This window comes from Hyalella azteca, unplaced genomic scaffold (assembly GCF_000764305.2).
Source record: "Hyalella azteca isolate HAZT.00-mixed unplaced genomic scaffold, Hazt_2.0.2 contig16599, whole genome shotgun sequence".
NCBI lineage: Eukaryota > Metazoa > Arthropoda > Malacostraca > Amphipoda > Hyalellidae > Hyalella > Hyalella azteca.
In genome coordinates this window covers 76,003-101,901 of record NW_025946415.1, presented here as the reverse complement: position 1 = coordinate 101,901, position 25,899 = coordinate 76,003, and the positions used below count along the sequence as shown (strand labels likewise).

The 25,899-nt window shown below is 40.0% G+C and overlaps 1 protein-coding gene across 1 annotated transcript in view; it reads left to right on the top strand.

Moving 5' to 3' along the window:
* The window catches only part of LOC108666416 (laminin subunit alpha), a 60,564-nt gene that overhangs the window by 20,018 nt on the left and 14,647 nt on the right, over nt 1–25,899 (top strand). The window contains exons 17-39 of the mRNA XM_018153293.2: nt 422–578; nt 2,060–2,296; nt 2,701–2,890; nt 3,295–3,388; nt 4,457–4,621; nt 5,337–5,592; nt 6,180–6,335; nt 6,823–6,919; nt 7,799–7,899; nt 9,663–9,790; nt 10,981–11,108; nt 12,075–12,196; nt 12,912–13,085; nt 18,244–18,374; nt 18,722–18,872; nt 19,768–19,798; nt 20,334–20,448; nt 20,944–21,105; nt 21,485–21,647; nt 22,434–22,588; nt 23,281–23,423; nt 23,978–24,117; nt 25,124–25,257. Coding sequence (XP_018008782.1) covers nt 422–578; nt 2,060–2,296; nt 2,701–2,890; nt 3,295–3,388; nt 4,457–4,621; nt 5,337–5,592; nt 6,180–6,335; nt 6,823–6,919; nt 7,799–7,899; nt 9,663–9,790; nt 10,981–11,108; nt 12,075–12,196; nt 12,912–13,085; nt 18,244–18,374; nt 18,722–18,872; nt 19,768–19,798; nt 20,334–20,448; nt 20,944–21,105; nt 21,485–21,647; nt 22,434–22,588; nt 23,281–23,423; nt 23,978–24,117; nt 25,124–25,257 — 3,330 coding nt within the window. The remainder of the gene's footprint in view (nt 1–421; nt 579–2,059; nt 2,297–2,700; nt 2,891–3,294; nt 3,389–4,456; nt 4,622–5,336; nt 5,593–6,179; nt 6,336–6,822; nt 6,920–7,798; nt 7,900–9,662; nt 9,791–10,980; nt 11,109–12,074; nt 12,197–12,911; nt 13,086–18,243; nt 18,375–18,721; nt 18,873–19,767; nt 19,799–20,333; nt 20,449–20,943; nt 21,106–21,484; nt 21,648–22,433; nt 22,589–23,280; nt 23,424–23,977; nt 24,118–25,123; nt 25,258–25,899) is intronic.

Below are 25,899 nucleotides of genomic sequence, written 5' to 3'. Positions count from 1 at the left end.
TTTTTTTTATTTCTATCAAATCTGCTACTTGTAAAGCACGGCTGCTTGTCATTCTCTTTATTGGTTTCTTATTATTAGACAGCTTTTGAATGAATTTATGCAGGGGAATAATTGCCGGCAGCTTTTGATTTATGCAGGGGAAATAATTGGTGTGAACTGTGTACCAGGTTCCGTCACACCGCGAGGTGTGGGCAGACTACTTCCTATTTCTTATTATGTAGCAACTTTTGAGTGGATTTATACAGGGGAAATAATTGGTGCGAACTGTGTACCAGGTTCCGTCAACCGCGAGGTGTGGGCAGACTACTTCCTATTTCTTATTATGTAGCAACTTTTATACAGGGGAAATAATTGGTGCGAACTGTGTACCAGGTTCCGTCAATTTATACAGGGGAAATAATTGGTGCGAACTGTGTACCAGGTTCCGTCACACCGCGAGGTGTGGGCAGACTACGCGCTGGTGGTGCCGGCCACTCAGTACTCCAGCGACCTGCTGCACAGCCTCCCACGGGACAACACGGCCGAGTTCATCGAGAAGTGTGGCAAAGACAACTTCCAGCTCCGCGAAAACATAACAGGTCACATATTTTATCACTAGTTAACCGCTTATTCCACTAGTTTACCGCTCATTTTACTAGTTTACCGCTTATTCCACTAGTTTACCGCTCATTTTACTAGTTAACCCACTTATTCCACTAGTTTACCGCTCATTTTACTAGTTAACCACTTATTCCACTAGTTTACCGCTCATTTTACTAGTTAACCCACTTATTCCACTAGTTGTCCGGTTATTTTCACAGAGATCGTTACTATGCACGTGGAGCCCTCGATGGAGGTGCTTTGAATCGATGTTAATTGTGTGGATGTGAATAAAATCTTATTCGAGCTCATTATCCAGTGTCAGATCAAGGATGAATTAATATATGAATTAATATATGTATTAATTACAACGAGGAAATCCGGAGCTTCAATTGATTAAACCTGATTACGAAGTTTTATATTGTAGCCTAAAATGAATCTTCCTGTTTTACATTCGAAGCAAGAACTTTACAATGATAGTTTGAAATTGTGTGTTTCAAGTTTTATTTCTTTTTGGTTTTGCAGTGAATTTTAAAATGTGCCATCGGTAGCCAATATCTTCGGATATTCATTTAATCCGACACATTACTTTTTTTTCAATTCTTTTAATCTGTTTAAAAGAATTTAGCATTGGCCGCATCTGTGACCTGAAGATGCAGTGCAACAAAAATTCGAATGAGACAATTAATGAGACATAAATAAAATCGAATGAGACAATTAAGATCCATTCATGTTTCTATTTGTTTATTTTATTTAAGATTTTTCCTTGAAACTATGTTCAATCCAGTTGCGTAGTTCAAAAAAGCCTCCTGGAATTGTTTTGCCTTGACGACAAATTGCAACAGAAGAGTAGCAATCTGTAACTAGAACAAGAAAATAATTCTATATCCACACTATTCTATGGTCGCCGTATTCACATTATTCCATGGTCGCCGTTTTCACCCTATTCCATGTTCCCCTTATTCACCCTCTTCCATGTTCAGCGTCTTCACTCTCTTCCATGCCCCCCGTCTTCACCCTCTTCCATGTCCCCCGTATTAACCCTCTTCCATGTTCCCCTTATTCACCCTCTTCCATGTTCCCCGTCTTCACTCTCTTCCATGCCCCCCGTCTTCACCCTCTTCCATGTGACCCGTATTAACCCTCTTCCATTTCCCCCATATTAACACTCTTCCATGTTCCCCTTATTCACCCTCTTCCATGTTCCCCTTATTCACCCTCTTCCATGTTCCCCTTATTCGCCCTCTTCTATCTCCCCCGTCTTAACCCTCTTCCATGTCCCCCGTCTTCACCCTCTTCCATGTCCCCCGTCTTCACCCTCTTCCATGTTCCCCTTATTCAGGGTTTTGCCGCGACGCGACGTTTGCCCTGACGGTGGAGTTCTACGGCGGGGCGCCGTATTCACCCTCTTCTATCTCCCCCGTATTCACCCTCTTCCATGTCCCCCGTATTCACCCTCTTCCATGTTCCCCGTCTTCAGGATTTTGCCGCGACGCGACGTTTGCCCTGACGGTGGAGTTCTACGGAGGGGCGCTGTACTGCGACTGCGACTACTACGGCTCGTACACCATCGAGTGCGAGGAGTTCGGGGGCGCCTGCCCCTGCCGTCCTAACGTCATAGGGCGGCGCTGTGACCGCTGCAAGACAGGATACTTCGGCTTCCCCAACTGCCAGCCCTGCGACTGTCCCTCCACCGCCCTCTGCAATGCCAGGAATGGTTCGTCATGACTAACTTTATTTTGATTCTATTTTTTCTAATTAAATCTGAAACTGAACATTTTCTTACTTGTTGGTACTTGAATTATTTTAAATACTCCCATCGTTGCCATCGTTGAGTAGATCATCGAAGTAAGAAGTGAGTAATAATTGATGAGTAAAAGAGATTGCAGTAATGAATGTGTGGTAATTAATAGGTTGGCCACTGCTGATACTGAAATAATGACTGTTTAGGAGTTATTAGATGCCAATAACTGGCATAAGAAGTAACGAGTGTATAGGTAATTGCAGCGAGCTCGGTAAGTTTGCTGCCACTAGAAAGTTCGTGGACTAGACCACTTACCGCCTTGCCACTAGACCAAGTTTTTCCACTAGACCATTTAACCACTTGTTGCACCGATGCAGGCGACTGCATCTGCCCACCGCTGGTGATGGGGGAGCGATGTGACCAGTGTGTGGCCAACACCTACGGCTTCGACTCCATCATCGGGTGTGAGGAGTGTCAGTGCAGCCCCGCGGGGGTGCGGGGAGGCAACCTGCAGTGCGACCTGGTCACCGGCCAGTGTGACTGTCTCAATAACGTCGTGGGGCGGAGGTGATTATGCTTATTTTTACTTCTGGTGTTGATATTATATGCAGGTATGAAATACACAGCTGAAAAATTCTTAGTTGTGGGTGGTAACGGAGTTGTTGGAAAGTGACTTCACTGAGAATTAGGTGGTCTGAAGAATCTTTCGTTCATTGCAGTTTTACTCATCGGCCGTTGAGTTTGATTCTTGCGGTTAAAAAATCATAATTTTCTGTTTTAATCAGGTGAATCAAATTACATTTTTAATTTAGTACATTTCATTTTAACATACGGTTTTATAAATTTGTGGATGTTTGTTCAACTCGAATCAGTAACACACAACCTGCTATCGCAATTTTGAGGTAGAATTTAATGGCTCAACATTTTCGTATAAGTTTCATTTCAATTGAACGTTAAATACGGCGCTGCAGATGCGACAAGTGTCGCGCCGGTTACTGGACCTACCCGCGCTGCCAGAGCTGCGACTGCGACATCAGGGGCACTGAGAGCGATATATGCGACCAGGTATTGTGCCAGTGCAGTGTATAAAAATGCTGCTTATACTTAATATAAATTGTGTAAAAATCTCGATAAATTTGGGATTCACGAAGAGTATGCGCTGGTAAAACGAACCCTTCTAGATGATCAGCGTCCTATGACTGCGACCTGATTTTTGAGCTTATACACAAGCAGGCTATAGTAATTGGAAACTTTTTAGTCTTGTTTCTTTGTTGTGCATTTTAAAATAAAATTTAAAACATTCCTTTCAATGACCTATTTAATACTATCGATGTTCGTTACATTCAATATCCAGCCAAAGCAGTTTTAATTCAATAGTGATTTTTCATTCTCAATTGTGAACATGATTAGTGATATATTCCAAGCGGTCGTTAGCAGATGCCTATCAAACTGATAGGCAATAATTTCTGGGATTTCATTGAATTCAAAAAGCTACATTAATACATGAATACATAAGAAGCCTCGAAACGATGTGAAGTCTGAGCGTTCAACATACGTACATTGGAATAGAAAAATTCAAATTTCACGAAATGGAGTTAAATACCTGGATAAAATAAAGATTTAGATTAAATTAAGGAACAAATACTGTTTAAAAATTATCGATTGCATCCGGCTCACTTATTATTCACTAAAAACCAATATTTTTGTTTGTTTAAAAATCGTTTGTTCGGTGACACAATTCGGTAATTACACATCATTATTACCAGATAAAAATGCCCAATATTAAGTAGTTTTTATTTGAGAAATAATCACTGTTTTCTATGAAAGTTTGCGTCACTGAGAAGTTATTTACTTCTCAGGCATTATTATTATAATAATGATTATTAGTGAATCTTCACTCATTAGTAAATCAATCCACATTATTTGCTGTACAATCTGTGCTAATTAGCATGCAATTATTTTGAATTAAATAATATTGTATGATTTGTTGAGACGGACGCGCGGTGTTACTGCAAGAGTAACGTGGAGGGCCGGACCTGCGACTCGTGCGTGCTGGGCTAACAATTAACACAATTATCTGTTAATTAACATGCAATTAGCTCATTAATAAATAATATTGTATGATTTGTTGAGACGGACGCGCGGTGCTACTGCAAGAGTAACGTGGAGGGCCGGACCTGTGACTCGTGCGTGCTGGGCTCCTACAACCTGCAGGAGAGCGACCCTGACGGCTGCACCCGCTGCTTCTGCTTCGGCAAGTCTTCCACCTGCTCCCCCTCCAAGTTCTTCTGGGATAAGGTCAGGCATAATGAATATCAAGTCATTTAAGGTTTTGGATGAGTCAGAATAAATCTCAAGTCTTTGAAATTTTCAGGTGAGGCTCAATGAATCTTGAGTCTGAGAAAGTTTTAGATGAGGCACAATGAATCTGAGAAAGTTTTAGATGAGGCACAATGAATCTGAGAAAGTTTTAGATGAGGCACAATGAATCTGGAGCATATGTTCAGTCTTAAAATGCCTAGCAAATTACGGACCAGGCAATAAGTCCAGCAGCTATCTCAATCAATCGTCAGCTATGGAAAGATCGGGTTCCAAAGGCAGGATCCCTTCTGAATTAAGGCACGAAAAGTTCAAGAATCGGCAACAGGCCATGGGCCCATTTCTTCAACGCCGACACTTCTATTCTATTCTAGATCAATTTCCGGGGCCGTTTTATTTCCAGTTTCAGGGTTCAATTCATAGTGCAAAAATTTTCTATTCTCGAACCCTTTGAGGCAAAAGTGCCACTCGAATATGTTTCGGGACTGCCACGTCTGAAACAAATACTGAAGATATGAAAAGAAGATATCCATTATTCATCTATGGAAAAGATATCCATTATCCATTATCCACTGAAGATATCCATTATCCATCTATGGATATGAAAAGAAGATATCCATTGAAGATATCCATTATCCATATCCATTATCCATCTATGTTAGAAATCATTAAAATTTGTCTCCTGTCGCCACAGCTGTACCAGATGACAGGCTGGTCAGCAGTTCAGCTGGACCTGTCAGGGTCAGCTCTGTCAGCGTCTCCAGAGTATCAGGAGCTGGATCAGCTAGCACGCATGGTGCGTCTCAACACCTCAGGTCTGCTGGCTCCTCGTCGGGAGAACGCCGTGTACTTCGCTGCCCCCAGCAGGTTCCTAGGCAACAGGGTCACCTCCTACGGCGGTCTCTTCACCTACTCCATCCTGCACTTCCCTGACTCGGACGCACAAGCCAGTGAGTATATTATCCTGTGGTGTATTTTATTTTATTTGTATTGATACAATATACTCCATCATGTAGCATATATTATCATTGGAATAGCAATAACAATTGCTTCTGTCCAAGTTAATTCCCTTACTTTGCTTTACTCTGGGTTTTTCTTTTAATTTTCCCTACTTGGATAGTGAATTTATGGCTTCCTAATTTTGGGTTACATTTTGACTATAACGGTCTTGCTGGCCTGGATATAATTTTACATTTTGATTATAACTGTGTAATTGGCCTGAATATAAGTGACATTCTTTATATTTCCGACTTCAAGCAGTAGTTCTATTTTTTTCCATGATTCTTTAATTTAAATCTTCGTCCCTAAATAACTGCTATTCCCCGCCTGTACAACAGCGAGCGTGAGCCCCGACGAGGCTGGGGTGCTGTTTTTTCCATGATTGTTCAATGTAAATCTTCATCCCTAAATAACTGCTATTCCCCGCCTGTACAACAGCGAGCGTGAGCCCCGACGAGGCTGGGGTGCTGTTTTTTCCATGATTGTTCAATGTAAATCTTCATCCCTAAATAACTGCTATTCCCCGCCTGTACAACAGCGAGCGTGAGCCCCGACGAGGCCGCTGTGCTGGGGGACGTGGTGCTGCAGGGGAACAACCTGACGGCGCTCTACTACGAGACCTCCTTCGTCCCCAGCGGCGTCAGGACATCCGTCGCCTTCTCCCTCAACGAGAGGAACTTCCGCTCTTCTTCTGGTGCGCGTCGAAGTTCTCACGATGTCTGTACATTGAGTGGAAATAAATTCTGATGCAGGCAGCTAGAAATAAAGTCTAGCAGCTCCTGGCACCGGTCTCCACTGGGACTATAACAACCGAACTCAATTCGGTTGTTATATCAAGTCCTTTCAATGATGAATTTTTGGTTGTCTTTTAATCTCTTATTGTTATAATGAAATTAACCTGTGTACCCTTGTCTTAATTGTTATGAGTTATTGTTGATTTCACCGTGGAAGTTCTAATCAGCGCCGAACTACTATTGCATGGAAAGAATAATTTTTTTTATCACTTTCAACAAGCAATATAAACTCTGTTAACAAATGTGTCAACCAATAAACTCTGTGTTAACAAATGATGCCTCTTAATGCGAAAATGTTTTGAATCCTGTATGAAATAAATGCTATTTTATTAATTAGAATGTTACTAAGCCTATTGATAATGATGTATGATGTATGTTATGTGTCAGGTTCCCAGATCACGCGCGACCAGTTCATGATGTTGCTACACAAGCTCACCGGCGTCTACATCAGAGCGCATTATCACGAGTCCGACGTCGAGACAAGGTCACTTGTTAATGCATATTAACAAGCATATATAAGTATTTAATAAGCTATTGCAAGCATATATAAGTATTACAATTATTAGATTGCTTAAATTTATCAGGAATATAAGCATATATAAGTATTGAAATCATTAGATTGCTCTAATCGCAAATTTATCAGGAATTTAAAAGCAAAGAAAACAGCCAGAATATTAACCATTTCTTAAGAATGAAAACGTTTCGGAGTCGAGCTCCATCCTTAGTTCAAAAGTTCAAAACGTATAAGAAAAAATTTCTCTTATAGGTTTGTAACTTATGAACTGACGATGGAGCTGGACTCCTAAACGTTTTCATTCTTAAGAAATGGTTAATATTTTGGCTGTTTTCTTTGCTTTTAAATTCCTGAATCATATATAATCGTTTGTTTTTCATTTATTTTAGCGCTGCTTTATATCCAGTAAGCGAGGTGCATATTTTCCTGTTGATTTTTATATCCTATATTTCTATATTGACTAAACCTAAAAAATTATTTTAGTTTCACTGGGATGAAAAAACTTCTATCTCCGGTGAAGCGTAAACGATATATCCGTTTTCCCTTAAATAATGGAAATTTGGTGAAGACGCAGAGGAAACCTGTCCAGGAAGAGAGTGTATCATTATTTTATTTATCTTGCTTTTACAACGACGCTTGACTCTAATATCCTCTGAAAAAATGACTAGCGGAATGAGCCGTCGGGTGATCTTTGGAATATGAAGGAATTATGTCGAGTGATCGATTTTTATTGTATACAAATCACCTCTTTTATGTTTGTATTGTTGAATCTATGTTCAAATTATGAATAAAATAAAGTGATCAGTTAATACTACTGAACAAACCTGATGGCAAGTCTCACTGCTTCAGACTATCGGACGTGACGATGGACATCGCGACCACCATATACTACCAGGGCGCCGAGCCCGCCTACTCCGTGGAGAAGTGCCTCTGTCCTCCCAACTATCAGGGTACATACTATTACAATTATACTTTCCTTGATAGTCTGCCCTACTTTAACCCTCTACCGCCGTATGTCACTCTCCAGGAACATAACTTTCAACTTGAATTATACGTAAACTATTGAGTGTAGCAACCTGAGGACGTTTGTACGCAACGGAGAACATTTTAAAGTTAAACTTTCAACTTAAATTATACGTAAACTATTGAGTGTAGCAACCTGAGGACGTTTGTACGCAACGGAGAACATTTTAAAGTTAAACTTTCAACTTAAATTATACGTAAACTATTGAGTGTAGCAACCTGAGGACGTTTGTACGCAACAGAGAACATTTTAAAGTTAAACTTTCAACTTAAATTATACGTAAACTATTGAGTGTAGCAACCTGAGGACGTTTGTACGCAACAGAGAACATTTTAAAGTTAAACTTTCAACTTAAATTATACGTAAACTATTGAGTGTAGCAACCTGAGGACGTTTGTACGCAACAGAGAACATTTTAAAGTTAAACTTTCAACTTAAATTATACGTAAACTATTGAGTGTTGCAACCTGAGGACGTTTGTACGCAACAGAGAACATTTTAAAGTTGTCGTACGTGGCGGCAACCATCAGTGCAAGTCATTTTGCGCTCACTAGAACGTATCTTTTTTGGGAAGTAGGCGCGTGACAATATTGCTCTGGTTGTTCATGTCAGCTGTAGAGGGTTAAATTAGTTGGCCGTCTTATTACTTCGACGGCTTTGGAATGCAATTTCTTGGTCAGGACTTAGGAAAAGTTTCTAACAGCTCATTCCGCTTATTGGGGACTTGTCCGAAGCAAGATTTTTTCAGCCGAACCAAGTGACGATTTCTTGTAAGTGAAAATTGTAGGATTGAGGGGCCAGTGAATTTTTCTCTGAACGCAGCTGCTATTTGGTAAGTGGAGTTAGTCATAACAATATCAGCTTATAACATATCAACAATGACAATCATTATCGTCAGGGAAGAAATTTAAATTTTTACTATCGTCGATTTTTGTGGAACTTGGATTTTCGCTCACGGACATGATACTTTTTAAAAAATTAATTTAGCGAAGATAATACTAAACATTTCACCATTTACTCAATTTGTTAGAAATTTAGTTCCAAAATTCGTATTATGAAAAATCGTACGATTGTGAAGAATGCAATCGCCAATTGGTCGATTAGTCGATTAATCATTAGTCTACTTCTTCCTTGATTTAGTTTATTTCATAGAAAATTCTCAGGTTTCTCATCTATTTGATCGTTGCTTATTATACGGCAACTCCACGACATTTACTGTTTCTTGATTTCCCAACTTTTCCTACTTTTTTCGTGTATTGAGCGCTTTTCAAGTTGATTATATTAGAATTTTGACTGATTTTTTTAATGTAAGTAGATTTAATTAGGTGAAAATCAACATTGCAATATGGATGAAATAAAATAGCGTAATCGATCAAATTGTTAATCATATTCCTAATAATAAATTCAGTTTTAAGGCCGCTTGATAACTATTTTCTTTCTGCGTGGCAAAACAATTAGCACCATATCGAACCCGGTGGAAGTCAAGTAGCTATTTCAAACTATCGTCAGTCATGAAAAGATCCGGTCAAATGACACGAGTTTAGATCTATGAACAAGGCACGAAAAGGAAAAGAATCAGCGACAGGCCACATCAGGCCTACACTTCAGCGCCGACATCACTATGTTATGTTAAAAAGAATGAAGGTGATGTTCACTGTTCTTTCTGCATGAATTTCATCTCTGCTCCAGGAACGTCTTGTGAAGAATGCGCTCCAGGATACTACAGAGCTCAGACTGGCCCCTTCGGCGGCTTCTGTGTTCAGTGTCAGTGTAACAGACACACTGACACGTGCGACCCTGTCACTGGCGTGTGTCTCGTGAGTGATAAACATACTTTTAAATTCTGACATAAGCCAATTCATAAGCCAATTCAGGCATAAGCCAACGCGCGATATCTCAATCAATCGTCAGCTATGGAAAGATCGGATTCCAAAGGCCGGATCCCTTGTCAATCAAGTCACGAAAAATTCAAGAATCGGCAACAGGCCATGGGCCTATTTCTTCACTGCCGACACTTCTATTCTATTCTATAGGGTGTACCCACAATTGCATACACTCGTATGCCATTTTTGGCTCGTTATTGACTCATGAGTCATCAATGACATTGTTTGAAATCTTAATACATCAGAAATACGCACTAGCGTCTTTGAAGTTCAAGTAATAATTTTTTGCATGTTTATGACCACCTATTCCACATAAAATCCGTTAACATTTATTTTTGCCTACACAAACCTCTGAAGTATCACGCCAATACTCAACAGATTTGCTGCTCAGATGCAATGATTTATGCACTTCTTTGTTCACACAAATGAGTATGAATTATTCTGTTTTTCAGACGGGAATATTGTAAGCATCTCTTATGTACTGAATATTTTTTTCAGACGGGAATATTGTATATATTGTTATACAGGGTGTCCCAAAAAACGATACCCAAATTTGAATAGCTGTAACTCGAAAAGTAATAGAGTTAAAAAATTTTGGAAGTTCAGGATTTGTTCCCTATGTTTTTCTGCATCTCTCCACCAAAAATCAGACAGATCGATGTAGCCATAAGCGTTTGATAGAACTTTCAGTGACATGTGCTAAAATCGTGCTTGCGCAAAGTTTTAGTAAGATCATTTTGCAAAGTCAGCACGTCGTCTTGACATGTTTTCTTTTCGCTGTTTTATTTTTTGTATCTTTGGTGAGACAAAAAACATGGCAATCTTTGGTGAGAGACAATCATGGCAATCTTTGGTGAGACACAATCATGACAATCTTTGTGAGAGACAATCATGGCAATCTTTGGTGAGACACAATCATGACAACCTTTGTGAGAGACAATCATTACAATCTTAGGTGAGAGGCAATCATGACAATATATATTGAATAATGTATATATTGTTTCAGACGGGAATATTGTATATATTGTTATATATACAATATATCCGGGAATATATTGTATATATTGAATATTGTATATATTGTTTCAGACGGGAATATTGTATGCATCTCGTGTCCTGTACAGAACTGCCAGCACAACACAGTGGGCGACCACTGCGAGCTGTGCGGCCGCGGCTACCACGGCGACGCTACTGGCCAGACTCCCAACGACTGCCTGCTCTGCGCCTGCCCTATTCCGGCTCTGTCCAACAAGTGCGTCAAAATTAACGCGCGATATGAAAAAAACTATCTGCATTATATAAATCTATTACCTTGGTCTTATTGAAAGCAACATATTTTCTTGCCTGCTCTGCGCCTGCCCTATTCCGGCTCTCTCCAACAAGTGCGTCAAATTAACGCGCCATATGAATAAACTAAATGGATTGTATAGATCTATTACCTTAGTCTTATTGGAAGCAAAATATTTTTAAGTCAAGTTATCACCTCAACGCGCCGTGCAATATTGATAAGTTATTCATTTAGGGTGTTTAGGATTTCTGTTATGATTCTCTTACTGAAGTCCAGCGATTTTTTAGTCAACAGACTCTCGATCAAAATGAAAAAATCTGTAATATTATTGGAAAGATTAAGGATACCTAACAAATCCCTGAAGTTCAAGCATTCGTGAATCGAATTATTATCGACTATTTTATAACTAGGACAGTAGGTATTTAAGTACTACCAATATTCGGTACCGTTAGTCGTAATGCTAATCATTCGCTAGTACCATAAGTATTCTGAAGTAGGCACAGCTTCAAATGCAGTTATTATCATTGTTGTTTTTTTTATCAATAACATTGTTATCAATAACATTGTTATCAATAACATTGAACCATCCCTTGGTTGCTCTCATTTGTGCGCATATTCTCACATTCAGATTCCCACATTATATACTCGTATCTATGTACTATAAATTATTTCTAGGATTAGTATCGTTGTATATTTTAGATCGATATCATGTATATTTTACTCTCATTTTCCTCTTAGTCTCTATCAACGCTGAACATTTCATCAATAAAAAATTCTAAAAAGGTTTAATATCTATTTTTCTAAACTACCTTATTTGTTTTATTTCTCATGGTTAACCTTTCGAAATTACATTTTGTATAATAATTTTTCATGAAAAGTTCACAATTTATAAAGTTGAGAACATAAACTCTTTATTTTTTTTCGGTGCAGTTTCGCGGACAGTTGCATCGTGGAGGTCGGCCGGCCCCCGACCTGCTCCTGTCAGCCTGGCTACGTCGGCCAGCAGTGCCAGCAGTGCGCGCCAGGACACTACGGCAACCCGCGTGCTATTGGTGACTCTAAATCTTATAATAATTATAATAATAATAATTGTATTAATAATGATAATAATAATAATAATAGCAGTGCGCGCCAGGACACTACGGCAACCCGCGTGCTATTGGTGACTCTAAATCTTATAATAATTATAATAATAATAATTGTATTAATAATGATAATAATAATAATAATAGCAGTGCGCGCCAGGACACTACGGCAACCCGCGTGCTATTGGTGACTCATAATTGTTATGAAAGGCTTAACATGGTTGTTTAATGCTGAAAATTGCTCTGAAATTGAACTGAGCTTTTTCTTCTGAGACAACTGCATCCGATTGAATGATCGCACGTTCAAAATGGCTGAATTACAGATATTTATGCCCTTTAAATTGCTAAAGAATACAATATAATAGAGATGTAAATTCTACCAAATGCGATCAAATTAATAAAGAAAACTATACCACGCAGGAAGTTTCTGCCAAGAGTGTCGCTGTAACGGCAATATCTGAGAACATTCTAATAGCTCTGAAACATAATATAATAACGAGGGACATTATACTAAGTACGATCAAATTAACAAATAAAACTGTACCACGCAGGGAGTTTCTGCCAAGAGTGTCGCTGTAACGGCAACATCTGAGAACATTCTAATTGCTCTGGAACATAATATAATAACGAGGGACATTATACTAAGTGCGATCAAATTAACCAATAAAACTGTACCACGCAGGAAGCTTCTGTCAAGAGTGTCGCTGTAACGGCAACATTGACCCTGAGGACCCGTACGCCTGCGACGACATCACCGGCCGCTGCCTGCGCTGCCTCAACCACACGGCGGGCGACGCTTGCGAGGTGTGCGAGAACAGCTACTACGGCGACGCCATCGGCAGGAAGGACTGCAGACGTGAGTACTGCTTGTATGTTACGGGGTGTGCGAGAACAGCTACTACGGTGACGCCATCGGCAGGAAGGACTGCAGACGTGAGTACCGCTTGTGTCTTAACTCTTGTCAGGCTACTTTATTTGTCAAGGCTATAATTGTTTATTTGTCAAGGTTATAATTGTACTGAGTTTAGGTACAGTCATACCTGTACAGTCGACATGGTCATAAGCACATATAAATTTGTCAAGGTTATAACCGTACCGAGTATAGGTACAGTCATACCTTTGCAGTCCTAGATATAGGTTAAGCAGATATAAATTTTGAGACTAATGAATATTCAAAGTAAAAATTGGTAATGGAACTGTAAGATGAGTTTTTGTGCAATTACATAGTATCAATATCATATAATATTGGCGACATTAAGTTTACTAGGAGTTATTGGGCACTCCAAAGATCGTTAAATAGCACGTGACAATTTTAATGAATCAATATATTCTCACTGGTGTGTAATTCCGATTTTATCGAATCATCCTGTCATCCTTTCGGTGAAATATTAAGGGGTCTTTTTTAATGTCTACTACCAATATATATTTTTTGTTATCGCCTTATGGCGGTCATTTTTTAACATCGCCCGCGCTCATTATGAAATTAAATGCTAATTTTTTTTATAAAATCTCACACCGTTGTGTAGCTGAGTATCCTTACAGCAACGTTAAGTTCATCAACAGAAGAAGATGCCTTCTTTTTACCTCTGTTTTCTGTTTATATTTTGCGTTAAAAGCTCGACGCGGCGAGCGCGTCGCGCTAAGAAGCACTTCTGTTCTATATTTGGTCACCATTTATTTGGTGTGTTACAACCTTATATTGTTGATAAACGCTCGCAGCCGTCACTTAGATCACAGTCGCGTTCTGAACCCAGGCCGGTTCACTTCGTTCTCTTGAAAGTAACTTCAAATGTGTCATATCTCGTTATTTTCGCAAAGTATATTTCGACGCTCAAGGAACAGGTTTTGTTGATTGCATGAGTGTTAACTTCCCGATGTTGTTTTTGAAAAATCGTTCTCGAGTGCTAGACGATGTGTTAGTTAAGTGAAACTACGATAGCTTTCCCGTCTTAACCAACGAAAGACCTCAGGTACTTTCTTGACAATCATTGAATTGTATCAAATTTTTGTTCAATTTGTGATCAAGACTAAAGCGTACGTAACGCCGATTACAGCTTTGCCTTTTTACAAAACGGGAAATGAGATCGAGTGTTCCCACCAATAACCCAATGGGGAAAATGAGGGTTGGTTTGATATTTTCAACGTTTGTCTTTTTCTTTCATAAATGCTGGGCATTGGAAAATGATCAGCAATTTGGCATTGCGTCCCAACAAATCTCATCGAATAAAGCTCCACCAAAATTTTATTTTAAAGAAGACTCAAGTGAGAAAAACGATCTCGGAAATGTTGTGAAATCATTCTCGTCGTATGCATCTCAGGAAAACATTGGAACCACCAAAGATGATTTGCCCGGCAATGAAAAAATTGCAGCTGAGGAAGCGCTGCCAAGCATTGGAGAAAAACAGAATCCACTTTCATCACATGAAAAATTGGAGGCCAACGCAGGTCATCTATCGCTGAATGATTTTCAAACAGATGCTGAGGATTATCTTATCAACAATACCATTCTAATGGAGCAGCAAAGTATAAAGAACGGGCTGGAAGAAGATCTATATTCTATGACCACAGACAAAGAAAATGCCACTTTAGAAGTTTCAGTCTTCGACGTATTTGATTTAAATTTGAATATATCCAACTTCAGCGATGAGGAATTGATCACTGAAATGTTTTCTTCGGCTGATCGTAAATCACGTCTACCTGATGATAAAATTAGGAATAATTCTGCAAACGAGAGTTTCATCAATTTTTCAAATGTTTCGCTTTTTTTGAATGAGGAGGAGAACTCCATTTCCACAAATGGATTTGCAGACTCGAAGAAACGCCACGCCGGAATACCCGATAGACAGACGAAGAAAAATAATTCGTCTCATGAGGTTCCCATAGATATTAATAACCCGAGAACATCGAAAGCCGGTGATGTATCGCCTACATTCTTACCCCATTATTTACAAAACCTCGCTCATCTTTCTTCCATGCAACGAACAAAGTCTGATTCTCAATTTCAGAACAGAAGAACGCCTTTGAAAGAACAATTTACATTTCCCGAAAATGATGGGAATAATTATTTGGGAAGAATAAATCACTCATCGAGAATTAAAGGCATTGGATCTTACGGTCATCTCATTCATTTGTCCAATGTCAGCGTCCAAATTAGTCCACTTGGATCTTCCAATACAAGAAGACAATCGTTAAGTCTCATGATTTATGGAACATTTGATGCCGATGCTTCGGTCATACCGAAGATGGAGATACCGAAACCTCGTCTCGCAAACACTAATGCTCTGAAGGATCACATCGTCAGGGGATTCGGAGACGAATATTTGTACCAGTCTGAGTACGGAATTGGTAAGAGAAGTGTTAATTATGTGATGAATACATTCCCACCCATCCCTAGACACCGACTGATTTCTAAACAAATCCCCCGCCACATTTATAAAAAAAACATTTATTTTTCAAAAATTATTTTGCAACCTCCGAAGTATCTTAACTTAAAATCCTTCCAGCAGTGAGTCACACTCCTTTTTCCAAGCGCAACCTATTCATGCTATTTGTAGTCTGCTTTGTTATGCATATTTTACGGTAAGCATAGCTGTATTTAGCGATTGAAAATATCTTGTTTTTATTTGTAATTCCATACTTATCATCGTGAAAAGAGATCCTTTTCAGTTATGCATCACTTCAGTTTAAACGCGTTTCCTTTCGCGATGCAACAAATTTCTGTCAAAAAACAAATTTCTTGCGAATTTTTCTGATGCATTCTCTACTAATTCACAAAAATTATCCTCGATCGAGGTGAATTGGTTTATTTTTTCAAGAGTCAAGAAAATTTTTAAGTTTATTTCTCATCTGTTCCTACATGCCCAGAGGTCGTGACTACCGCAACTGCTTCAACGCTTATTTTTATCGTGCTAACGTGTGGACAACCCTGAACAGCAACTCACGAATACTGACTGACCAAACACCATAAATTTTCACGGAAGCGAGCGAGTATCGTTTAAGATAACCCGCAAATAATAATAATACACCTTAAATATTAACGGCAGCGCGCCAGGACCATATTGGAACTCACCAATACTAAAAACCTTAAATGTTCGCGGCAGTGCTCGAGTGGCATGACGACAACTCTCGAATACGCACTAAACACCATTGATATTTACGGCAGCGAGCGAGTACCCTGTACGACAACATCAGAACAATGTTCACACAATTGATGTATACGGCAGCGCGCGAGCAGCATGTACTACAACACCAAAATAATGTTCACAAACCATTGATGCTTAAGGTGCGAATAGTTGCGTCTATTAGTTGAGTCGACTACAGTTTTGCAGGCTGAGAGCCTATACGCGAGGAGAGGGTCTTCAGTACAGTGCGAGTGAGTGCGTCAGCGCCAGTGCGACGTTGGGACTTGTCGAGTAAGGGTGTGCATGGTGAAGGCAAGCGAGAGCTCCAAAGCTGTACGCGCTACAGCTGGGCAAGTGAGAGCGCAACGCAGCTATGTACAATCCGAAAGCCGAGAAGCTACTGAGCACACTCGGCTGCTTTAAAACAGCTTCGGTTGCTCTGCGTGCAATGCACCAGCTAGTTGCCTCTGAACACGTCAATCATCACAAATTTTAGTTGCGTCGACTAGTCGACGCAACTATTCGCCTCGTGTATAAGCACTGCACCTCTACGGCAGCGCGCGAGTAGCATGTACAACACCAGAACAATGTTCACACACCATTGATGTTTACGGCAGCGTGCGAGTAGCATGTACGACAACACCAGAACAATGTTCACACACCATTAATATTTACGGCAGCGAGCGAGTAGTATGTAAGAGAACACCAGAATAATGTTCACACACCATTGATGATTACGGCAGCGTGCGAGTAGCATTTACGACAACACCAGAATAATGTTCACACACCGTTGATATTTACAGCAGCGTGTGAGTAGCAAGTACGACAACACCAGAATGGGATGCATGCCGGAGGCCAGCATAGCCCAAGACCAGCATATCTTTCATCCTCCTTTCCGTGCGTAAGCCTGCTAAAGGGCAGAGTAGACTAAGGGATTATATGTTATAAGCCAAAGGTACAAATCCCCTTCATGGAAATTAACCAGCGAGCTAATGAGAAGTAAGCCACCAATACAATCGCTCTACGCCGTATTGAAAACCGTCCAACAGCTCTATCCCATGCCGTCTAACCTCCTCACGATTTTCGGTAAGCAACTCCCTACGCCATACCGCTGTTGATAAACAGTCGGCACTCCAGCCCGTCCGTTCGTCGCAGCTGTTTTCCCCCGCCATTACTCTACCTCCACGCATACCCCGTCTCCCCGCCTTTTTTCACTGACTGCCAGACCGCTTTTCTTAGTTTCTGCTCACTTGACTGCATTACGCTATGAAAAGAGGATCTATAGGAGTTGTAAACTAACCTAACCTAACTTAACCTAACCTAATTCGGATAAGCATCAAAGATCTGCGAGAAAAGCCTCCAGTTAGTCATGCGATAATGGTGGAGAGTCGGAGTAAGTGTGGGGGGAAGAAGATGCTGGGGGATAGTAAGGCAGGGAAACAGTGACGCAGGGTTAACGTATTGCGGAGTAAGTAAGGTGATGACGCATTACCGTTTGGTACAGTTCACATTTGCGGCAATGCAGTGTGGTCAGCGGACACTTGGGATAACAGCATGTGTAAGAAGTGATGGTATGGGTTATAAAGCATTGGAGAACAACGTATTGACCGTTAACTATGTGGAGTAGCATCTTGTGTGCTGAAGCAGTGTTGGTTTAAAGTTCGTGTGGTGAGATAGGTCAATTGACTACAGCTGCTTAGGTGCCAGGATGACAATATCTATAGCATTTAGATGGTTGATATTGGTTCCAGGGCTGATTTGAGCGTTAATTTGCTGGTCTACGGCTGCGCACCCACCAGAATGATGTTCACAACGTTTATGTTTACGGCAGCGAGCGAGTAGCATGTACGACAACACCAGGATACTAACCAAATACCATTGATCCTACGGCAGCGTGTGAGTGCAACCTGTGCGGGACGCGGACGTGCGACCATCGCACGGGCGTGTGCGGTTGCCACGGCAACGTGGTGGGCGAGCAGTGCGACGAGTGCGCCCCTGACCACTGGGGCCTCGACTCCTGCCAGGTCTGCTGAGTGAACAATAAAACCTATTTAATTTTTGTTGAAGAAAAGTTCTTTAAATCTTCAGTAAAGTAAAGTGATGGAGAAATCATTGTAGCTTTTTACCTGCATGTTTTCTTTTGGGTCAGTTAAAAACTCAAGATCATCAAAGAATCTTTGTAAAAAGCAAGACTAGAGTGTCTGTACAAAACTTATTTACTTCGCGAAACTACTCTTAGCACAATTGAAATGTTTTAAGAATATATAACACTGTTCTTTTCATTCGATGCCTGATAAAACTCAACTTCTGGAATCTAAGTTCTCTTGTTATTATCTTCATCCTTGTTAAATTAGTATTGCTCAATTGTCAGGGTTGTCAGCCATGTCAGTGCGGGGTGGCTGCTGTCAGCAGTCAGTGCGACCTGCTGACAGGAGACTGTCTGTGTCAGCCAGGAGCGTCAGGACGTTACTGTGACCGCTGTCAGCCAGGATTCTGGAATTTAACTCCACGAGGCTGCCAAGGTAAACAATTATTCGAAGCTTGACACAACCTTTGCTAAAATATAACGTCACAGAAAGTTTTTTTGTGCAAAAGTAAAGAATTTTGGCTGCTTCTGTAATTCTTTTCTAATGTAGAAAAAAGTGACGAAGCCGGCGCATACAATGCTTCTGATAATCTCATAGTTCTGAAAACTTTTTTTACCTGTTGACCATACATATGCTATATACAATGCTATATTTCCAAATTGAAAAATTTATCATATATATTTAACTTCGATTATTTTAAATATAATAGAAATTCGAAATACTTGAGATGCTGTCAACTAACGTGATTATTATACGCTATATAATATATAATACGTTACATGTTACATTATATGTTATATTTTATATCATAAGTTATATGTTATATTATACGTTATTTGTTATATTATGCGCTATATATAATGTTATACGTTATATGTTATATAATACGTTATATGTTATATCATACCTTATATGTTACATGATACGTTATATGTTATATAATACGTTATATGTTATACAGGGTGTTTCAGAATTAAGTAACCCTTTTAATTTGTTAATAAATAAAAAACTAAGAATGTTATGAAGTTGAAACTTGTTTTATTTAAAAGAAGAACATTTTCATGGTAATATTGCATCATAGTTACGTCATTATCCTGTATAGCTTGCTAAATTTGTGTTTAATTATCAAGCCTTAAATTTTCATCATGTTGTACTATGCACTGTACTCTGTACTATGCGTGTACTGTACTATGTACTATGCACTGTACTCTGTACTATGCGTGTACTGTACAATGTACTATTCATATGCTCTCAGATCTTCAAATGAGTCAATATCGGCAAAAATTAAAGCGCAATAATGAAAGACATTATGCAAGATAACGTCCTACAGATTTACTAAAGATTACAAACTTCTTCAGAATGTAATCAGGTTAAAATCGAAAAAAAATTGACTTTCTTGGTGTCACAGTTCTGCCACTGTTTTAAATCATTGGATTCATACCTGGAGATAAATATTTCATATTTACACATGCGTTTTCAGTGGAAAAAGGATGGTTTTTGATTCAGCTCCTTGCTCATAGTGCACCGACGTTAAAAACACCCTGGCGAAGCACGCAGTAAAATACGTGGCAGATATAATTCATGTTGGACGAATAAACATCATCTGTGATGTCGGTGGACATAACATCATATGTGATGTTAGTGAACAAAACTTCATCTGTGATGACGGTGAACAAAACAAGCGATGTCGGTGGACAAAACATGTGATGTAGGTGGATAAACCAAGCGATGTCAGTGGACAAAACATGTGATGTAGGTGGATAAACCAAGCGATGTCGGTGGACAAAACATGTGATGTCGGTGGACAAAACATGCGATGTTGGTGAACAATGCACCATGTATCACCCTGACGCTGATGTAGCAGTAACCCTGCAGTAACCCCGTCCCGTGCTGCAGGTGGGTGCTGGTGGATGGCGTGGGGTGCCGTGAGTGTCCCTACTGCATCCACACGCTGCTGGACACCGCCGGCGAGCTCGAGGCCATGATCATGCCAACCATCAACGAGTTCGAGGTCAGCTCCTGTCTCAGGTAGTTTTACTATCAAAAATAAGTACCTATGTCGATTCGTCATTAAAAACATAAGTTTGAGGTAAGAATTAATTTTTAGAAGCTGCCGGATGATTGGTTTTGGATGGACTTTTATTTTGATTTCCTTCTACTCATTGTTGAAATTTCATTTGACTCATTTCAAAAGCAAATAAAAAATAATTGTTAGTAAAAAGCATGCTCTGGTCTTCAATCAAACTTGCATGTATGAAGCATATGCATATATATATATATGCATATGCTCAATCAAATTTGCATATATGACTGTAGAATTTCATTTTGTGCGTTTCATAACATAAGAAAAGGCAGTCAACCGGCATGAAAAACCCGCACGAAACACTTTCAATCCATCTCAAATTTCAGTTCACGTCATTGTAAACAATTTACACGAACGAAGTATTTCTTCGCTTAATGTTATTCATCGCTTTCGACCATATTAATGTGTTCACATTGCACTCAGAGCGCGGCGCACAGCTTCTTCCTGAACCAACGTCTGAACGTCATCAACGAGAGCGCCATCGAGCTGCGGCCTCTGGTTGATGACATCAACTTATCCTCCGACGACATTAAACCTGTCGCCGACGCTATAGACGGGCTTGGGGCCCAGGCTCTCGTTAATAATGTAACGTATATTTAGTACAAAACTTATCCTCTGACGACATACAACCTGTCGCCGACGCTATAGACGGGCTTGGTGCCCAGGCTCTCGTTAATAATGTAACGTATTTTTAGTACATGAACCATAACTAGTCTCGTAGTGCTTGAGGTCATATAGTATAAATGGCGACAATAAGTGTACTCGTTCAAGAGGCCGTTCGCCTCGATACGATTGTGTTCGACTTACCATTCATTCTATGGAGCTTATTTAATCAGATTTGTGAACAGTGTTTGCTTTGATTGACTTCACTTTACTCTTAATTTAGCTCGATGCAAGTTTTTGTATATGTATTTACTTATTGATTGAGTGTATAGTTTAATGTATATTATACTTGTATTTGAAGGTGAAACTGGCTCTGGAAAACGCCAAGAAGAGTGTGGATGAAGGGGGAATGCTGAAGGCAGAGGCCCAGAAAGTGCACGATCTTGTCAAAAACGCGCACGTTTTGGGGCAAAATGTCGTCGCTGAAATCAATGCCCTCGTTATCGGACTGGAGATTGGCACTGGTGCGTATGGAGACGACGTCTTGAATAGTGAAAACAGACGTGAAGATAAGACATATACGGTTATGAGTTGGGATGATGCTAAACTTGAATAGTGAGAACAGACGTGAAGATAAGACATACGGTTATGAGTTAGGATGATGCTAAACTTTTAGGTTGATGCTAAACTTTTCCATGATATCAAAATTCACAAGATTGGTAGGATAACGTGCAGAAACTAATTGTAAGTGAGCAAATCGGCCTGCTTCATAGAGGTAAAATATTGAAGGGAATTTGCGCTTGGTCAAGTATTATTATTCTTAATAATATATAATTATAATGATGTTAATAATGAAGCTTAATTGAAGCAATATTAATGAAGCTTAATTGAAGAGAAAACGATGGAAAATGTATTTTGCATGCACTAATTACCAATCAATATAATGCACGACGTTAGATGTATAGTGTGGGAAGACATCATTGTAAGCGAGAGAAGAGGACGTATCTACGACAGGCAAAAAAAAGCAGAAAGAAATAACGGCATTTTAGTTGAACAGTAAATTCAAACTAAGCAGAACGCCCGAATTCGTTATAGCAAATATTCTCATTAAGATAGAGTTCCTCTTTTTAGCGCATTTTCTCATTTATGGCAAAAATGCACTATTGTTCTCGCTATGTCGTCCGTCCGTCCGTCCGTGACCTCTAGTTTTCGTCGACGAGAAAATGCGCGCTCTGTCACTTACTGCAGTGAGTACTGAGTTATATTTTTTTAGTATCCATCAATGTATACACTCTGATTATGTGCTCCAGGGGCTCAGTTGGAGCAAGCGCTACGCGAAGGCCAGTTGATCGTAACGCAGATCGAGAGCATCAACCTGGAGCATCCGCTGGACGTGGCTGACGAGGAACGCCAGATGTCCCTGGAGGAGCTCGCCAACGTTACTCTGCTGTCCCAACCAATAGTGGTGCGCTGTTTAACATATATACTATAATTGGCAGGGTAAGAAGAAGATAATAGATCATTTTTCCGGCATGTGCTTTTACGAACGTCTTAAAAGATTATTTCAAACAGGACATCGTTTGATATTATTTCCAACAGCTATTTTCTACGGTTCTCTATTTCTACGGTTTCATTATTCTACCTGATTCCCTCATATCTCTGCATTTCCTTTCTTACAACGGCATCAAAATTTTTATTCGTGCAACAATTTTCATTTAGCGGAGAGGTAACATTTTTAATGTTTGATGAACCCCCATTTAGCGGAGAAGTAACAGGGCAGGGTGGCCCAGCGGTTACAGTTCAGAGTACCAAGATTGGCGCAGAGAGGCGCGGGTTCGATCCCAGCTCTATACGCCAGTTTCTGGTCAGAATCGGCGAGGAGGCCGGGCGGTTAAGCACAGCAGAATTGTAGCAGTGAGTTGCGAGTTCGAGACCGCAACAAGCTGTGGATGTTCTGCGATGTTAAGAATCGGCGACAGGCCTACGGCCTACTAAACGCTGAAACCGCTGTTTATTATTATTTTCCATATCATCGCAATTTTACATAGTATTATTATTTTCAAATTTCCTAATAAACCATAATTCCTTTACATTTGAAAGGATCCCAGATCCAGTTTGACTCCGTTTTTGCTTTCTCAAGTGTAAATTTGTTTGCAGGATTTGCAGGACTTGGTGAAAGCGAAGGCCGAGCTGCTGCAGGACCTGACGGACCGCGTGAGCGACATAGAGGACCACATCGCCTCATCTCACGAGAGGACGGAGGCTGCGGGCACCATGAACACCAACAACAGGGAGTATGGGTTAGTCTGGCGGCCAGTTGTGGGCTGGCAGTTTACGGGTGAACCCTTGACCATTTAATGACGAGCTTTTTGGTCATTTAATGATTTTTGTGTTGGTCATATAGTAAAATGCCATTTGCCGTTTACTGAAGAGTTTTTTCGACAAATATGGTTGAACCTCATTTCATTTACGGGTGAGTTTTCTGACCAGCTACAGCCGCGTCGTAGGGCCAGTGACTAACTAGTATGTTGGCTATTTGCTCATTTCTGATTGTTCTATTGACCATTTAGCTTACTTTGTATCAACCATTCCCAAGCTGGCCTTGGTACCGTTTACCACTAAGCCTTTTCTTAATTGCGCGTGCTGTACGAAGATGTCAGACAAAGGTCTGAATTATGGCGGGATATACGAATTTGAAAAAATATCGTGTCTGAATTAGAGGGAGATTTGAGTGACATGAAATCTCAAAAACGATTCTCTACCCGATTTGTAACATATATATATATAATTAAATATGGTAATTATATTTCTACTCAATTTTTCTCGCAACTACTAATGAGCGGACGTCTAATAGCCTAGCGTCACTGAACACGAAGCTCGGGCAGACGAAGGGCACCGACAAAGAGGTCAAGAAAGCAGTGGAAGAGGGACAAAGTCTCGTCGACGAAGCCGAAGAAAATCTTAAAAACATTACAAGAACCTTCAGAGATTTCAGTAAGTTTCTGCCAAAATTCACACAAGGACAATTTCAATTATCTGAATTTTATTTTTTATTTCGTGGAATTCTCGTGTTCATTTATATCACTTGACCTTCGCCATATAGTACGAGCTCAATATCAATGTTTATTTTGGCCGTGAAATGAAGTTGTAGTCCGGTGCGTAACTCGGATGATTTAATCATGTTGCTTACATGGATTTTGCTTAATTACTGGAGTCATATTCATAAATATTCTCTTCCTGGAGAGAAGACATGATTGTTGACGAATATTTTATACCCACGAGTAAATTTAGACGAAAATAAACTCTAATTCTTACTGCGCGATAACATTAATTAGGAAGGATTTCAATTTCTTTGTCATCACAGATCTTAGTAACGCTGCTCTATGACTTTCAGTCTGATGATTATGGCAACAAAATCCTCTCCCAAATCGTATACTGAGTAAGAGATAAATGCGATAGTTTCTATTCAGAGATGTGATAATGATATCTGAATTACTCTGAGCTGAATACGCTCGAAAGAGAGCGCTCATCAAATTTGAAGTTCTTGCATATGCATGCGCTAGAATAAGACGTTTATTGAAATCTGAATTATGTAAAGCTTAATTTTCTAGAGTAAGACCGTTCAAAAAAATCTGAAATTTCTGCACATTCATACGCTAGAATAGGACCGGTCATGAGATCTGAAATAACTTGAGCTGAATACACCCTAATAAGCTAAATACACCCTTATAATTTAAGCTAAATACACCCTAATAAGACCGGTCATGAGACATAAAATAATTTAAGCTGAATACACTCGAATAAAACCGGTTATGAGATATGAAATAACTCGAGCTGAATACACCCTAATAAGCTAAATACACCCTTATAATTTAAGCTGAATACACCCTAATAAGACCGATCATGAGACATAATTTAAGCTGAGTACACTCGTTTAAGACTTCAAGAGATATGAAATAATTTATTCTGAATACACCCTAATAAGACGGCGCCGTTGCAGATGCAGAACTTGGCGAGACGCGCACGCAGAAGACCCTCCTGCAGGCGGCCGTGCAGACGCTGGCCAGCCAACTCGAGGACAGCGAGTTCCCTGCGCAGGTCGCCGCCGAGCACACCACGCAACTCCTGCAGCGAGTCAGTCTAAAGGAACAAATGAATGTGTTATATTGTCCTAATAGATATATAGGCTATAGGTTAACCCTGTCCTACTAGTTACACGCCTTCCTCTTCACTGTATGAAATAAGAGTGGTTATGGAGCAGTGGTTCTTCACAGTGGAGGTTCTTCACAGTTGTTCTTCTTCACTGCTTTAGACAGTCTAAACTCTGAAGAAACAAATGAATGTGGCACATTGTCCTAATAGATATATAGGTTATAGGTTACCCTTGTCTTCATCGTAACACGCTTTCCTCTTCCCACTATGAAAAAAGTGCGGAAATAAGAATGATGTGCCCTGTTGCCGGGCCGAACTGTGTCGGGATGACATACAAAGGGCAACAAGTGCATCGCTGTTTGGATGAAGTCTTAGTCATGTTTCCATTAATCAGAGACATAATCGATCCTAACTGGAATTTATATGACGCACAATCACAAGTTGCAATTTATGAGATGCAATTGCGATGATCTAGTCCAGGCAATAGCATGTAACAAATGCGTATGGATGATGAACTATTGAGTCTAACTAGTCATGCTTCGCTTACAGATCCGTCATCGGCACAACAAGCCTCTCTGTGCATATAAATCTTGCATTTAAAATGAATAATTTGTGCACCTCTAA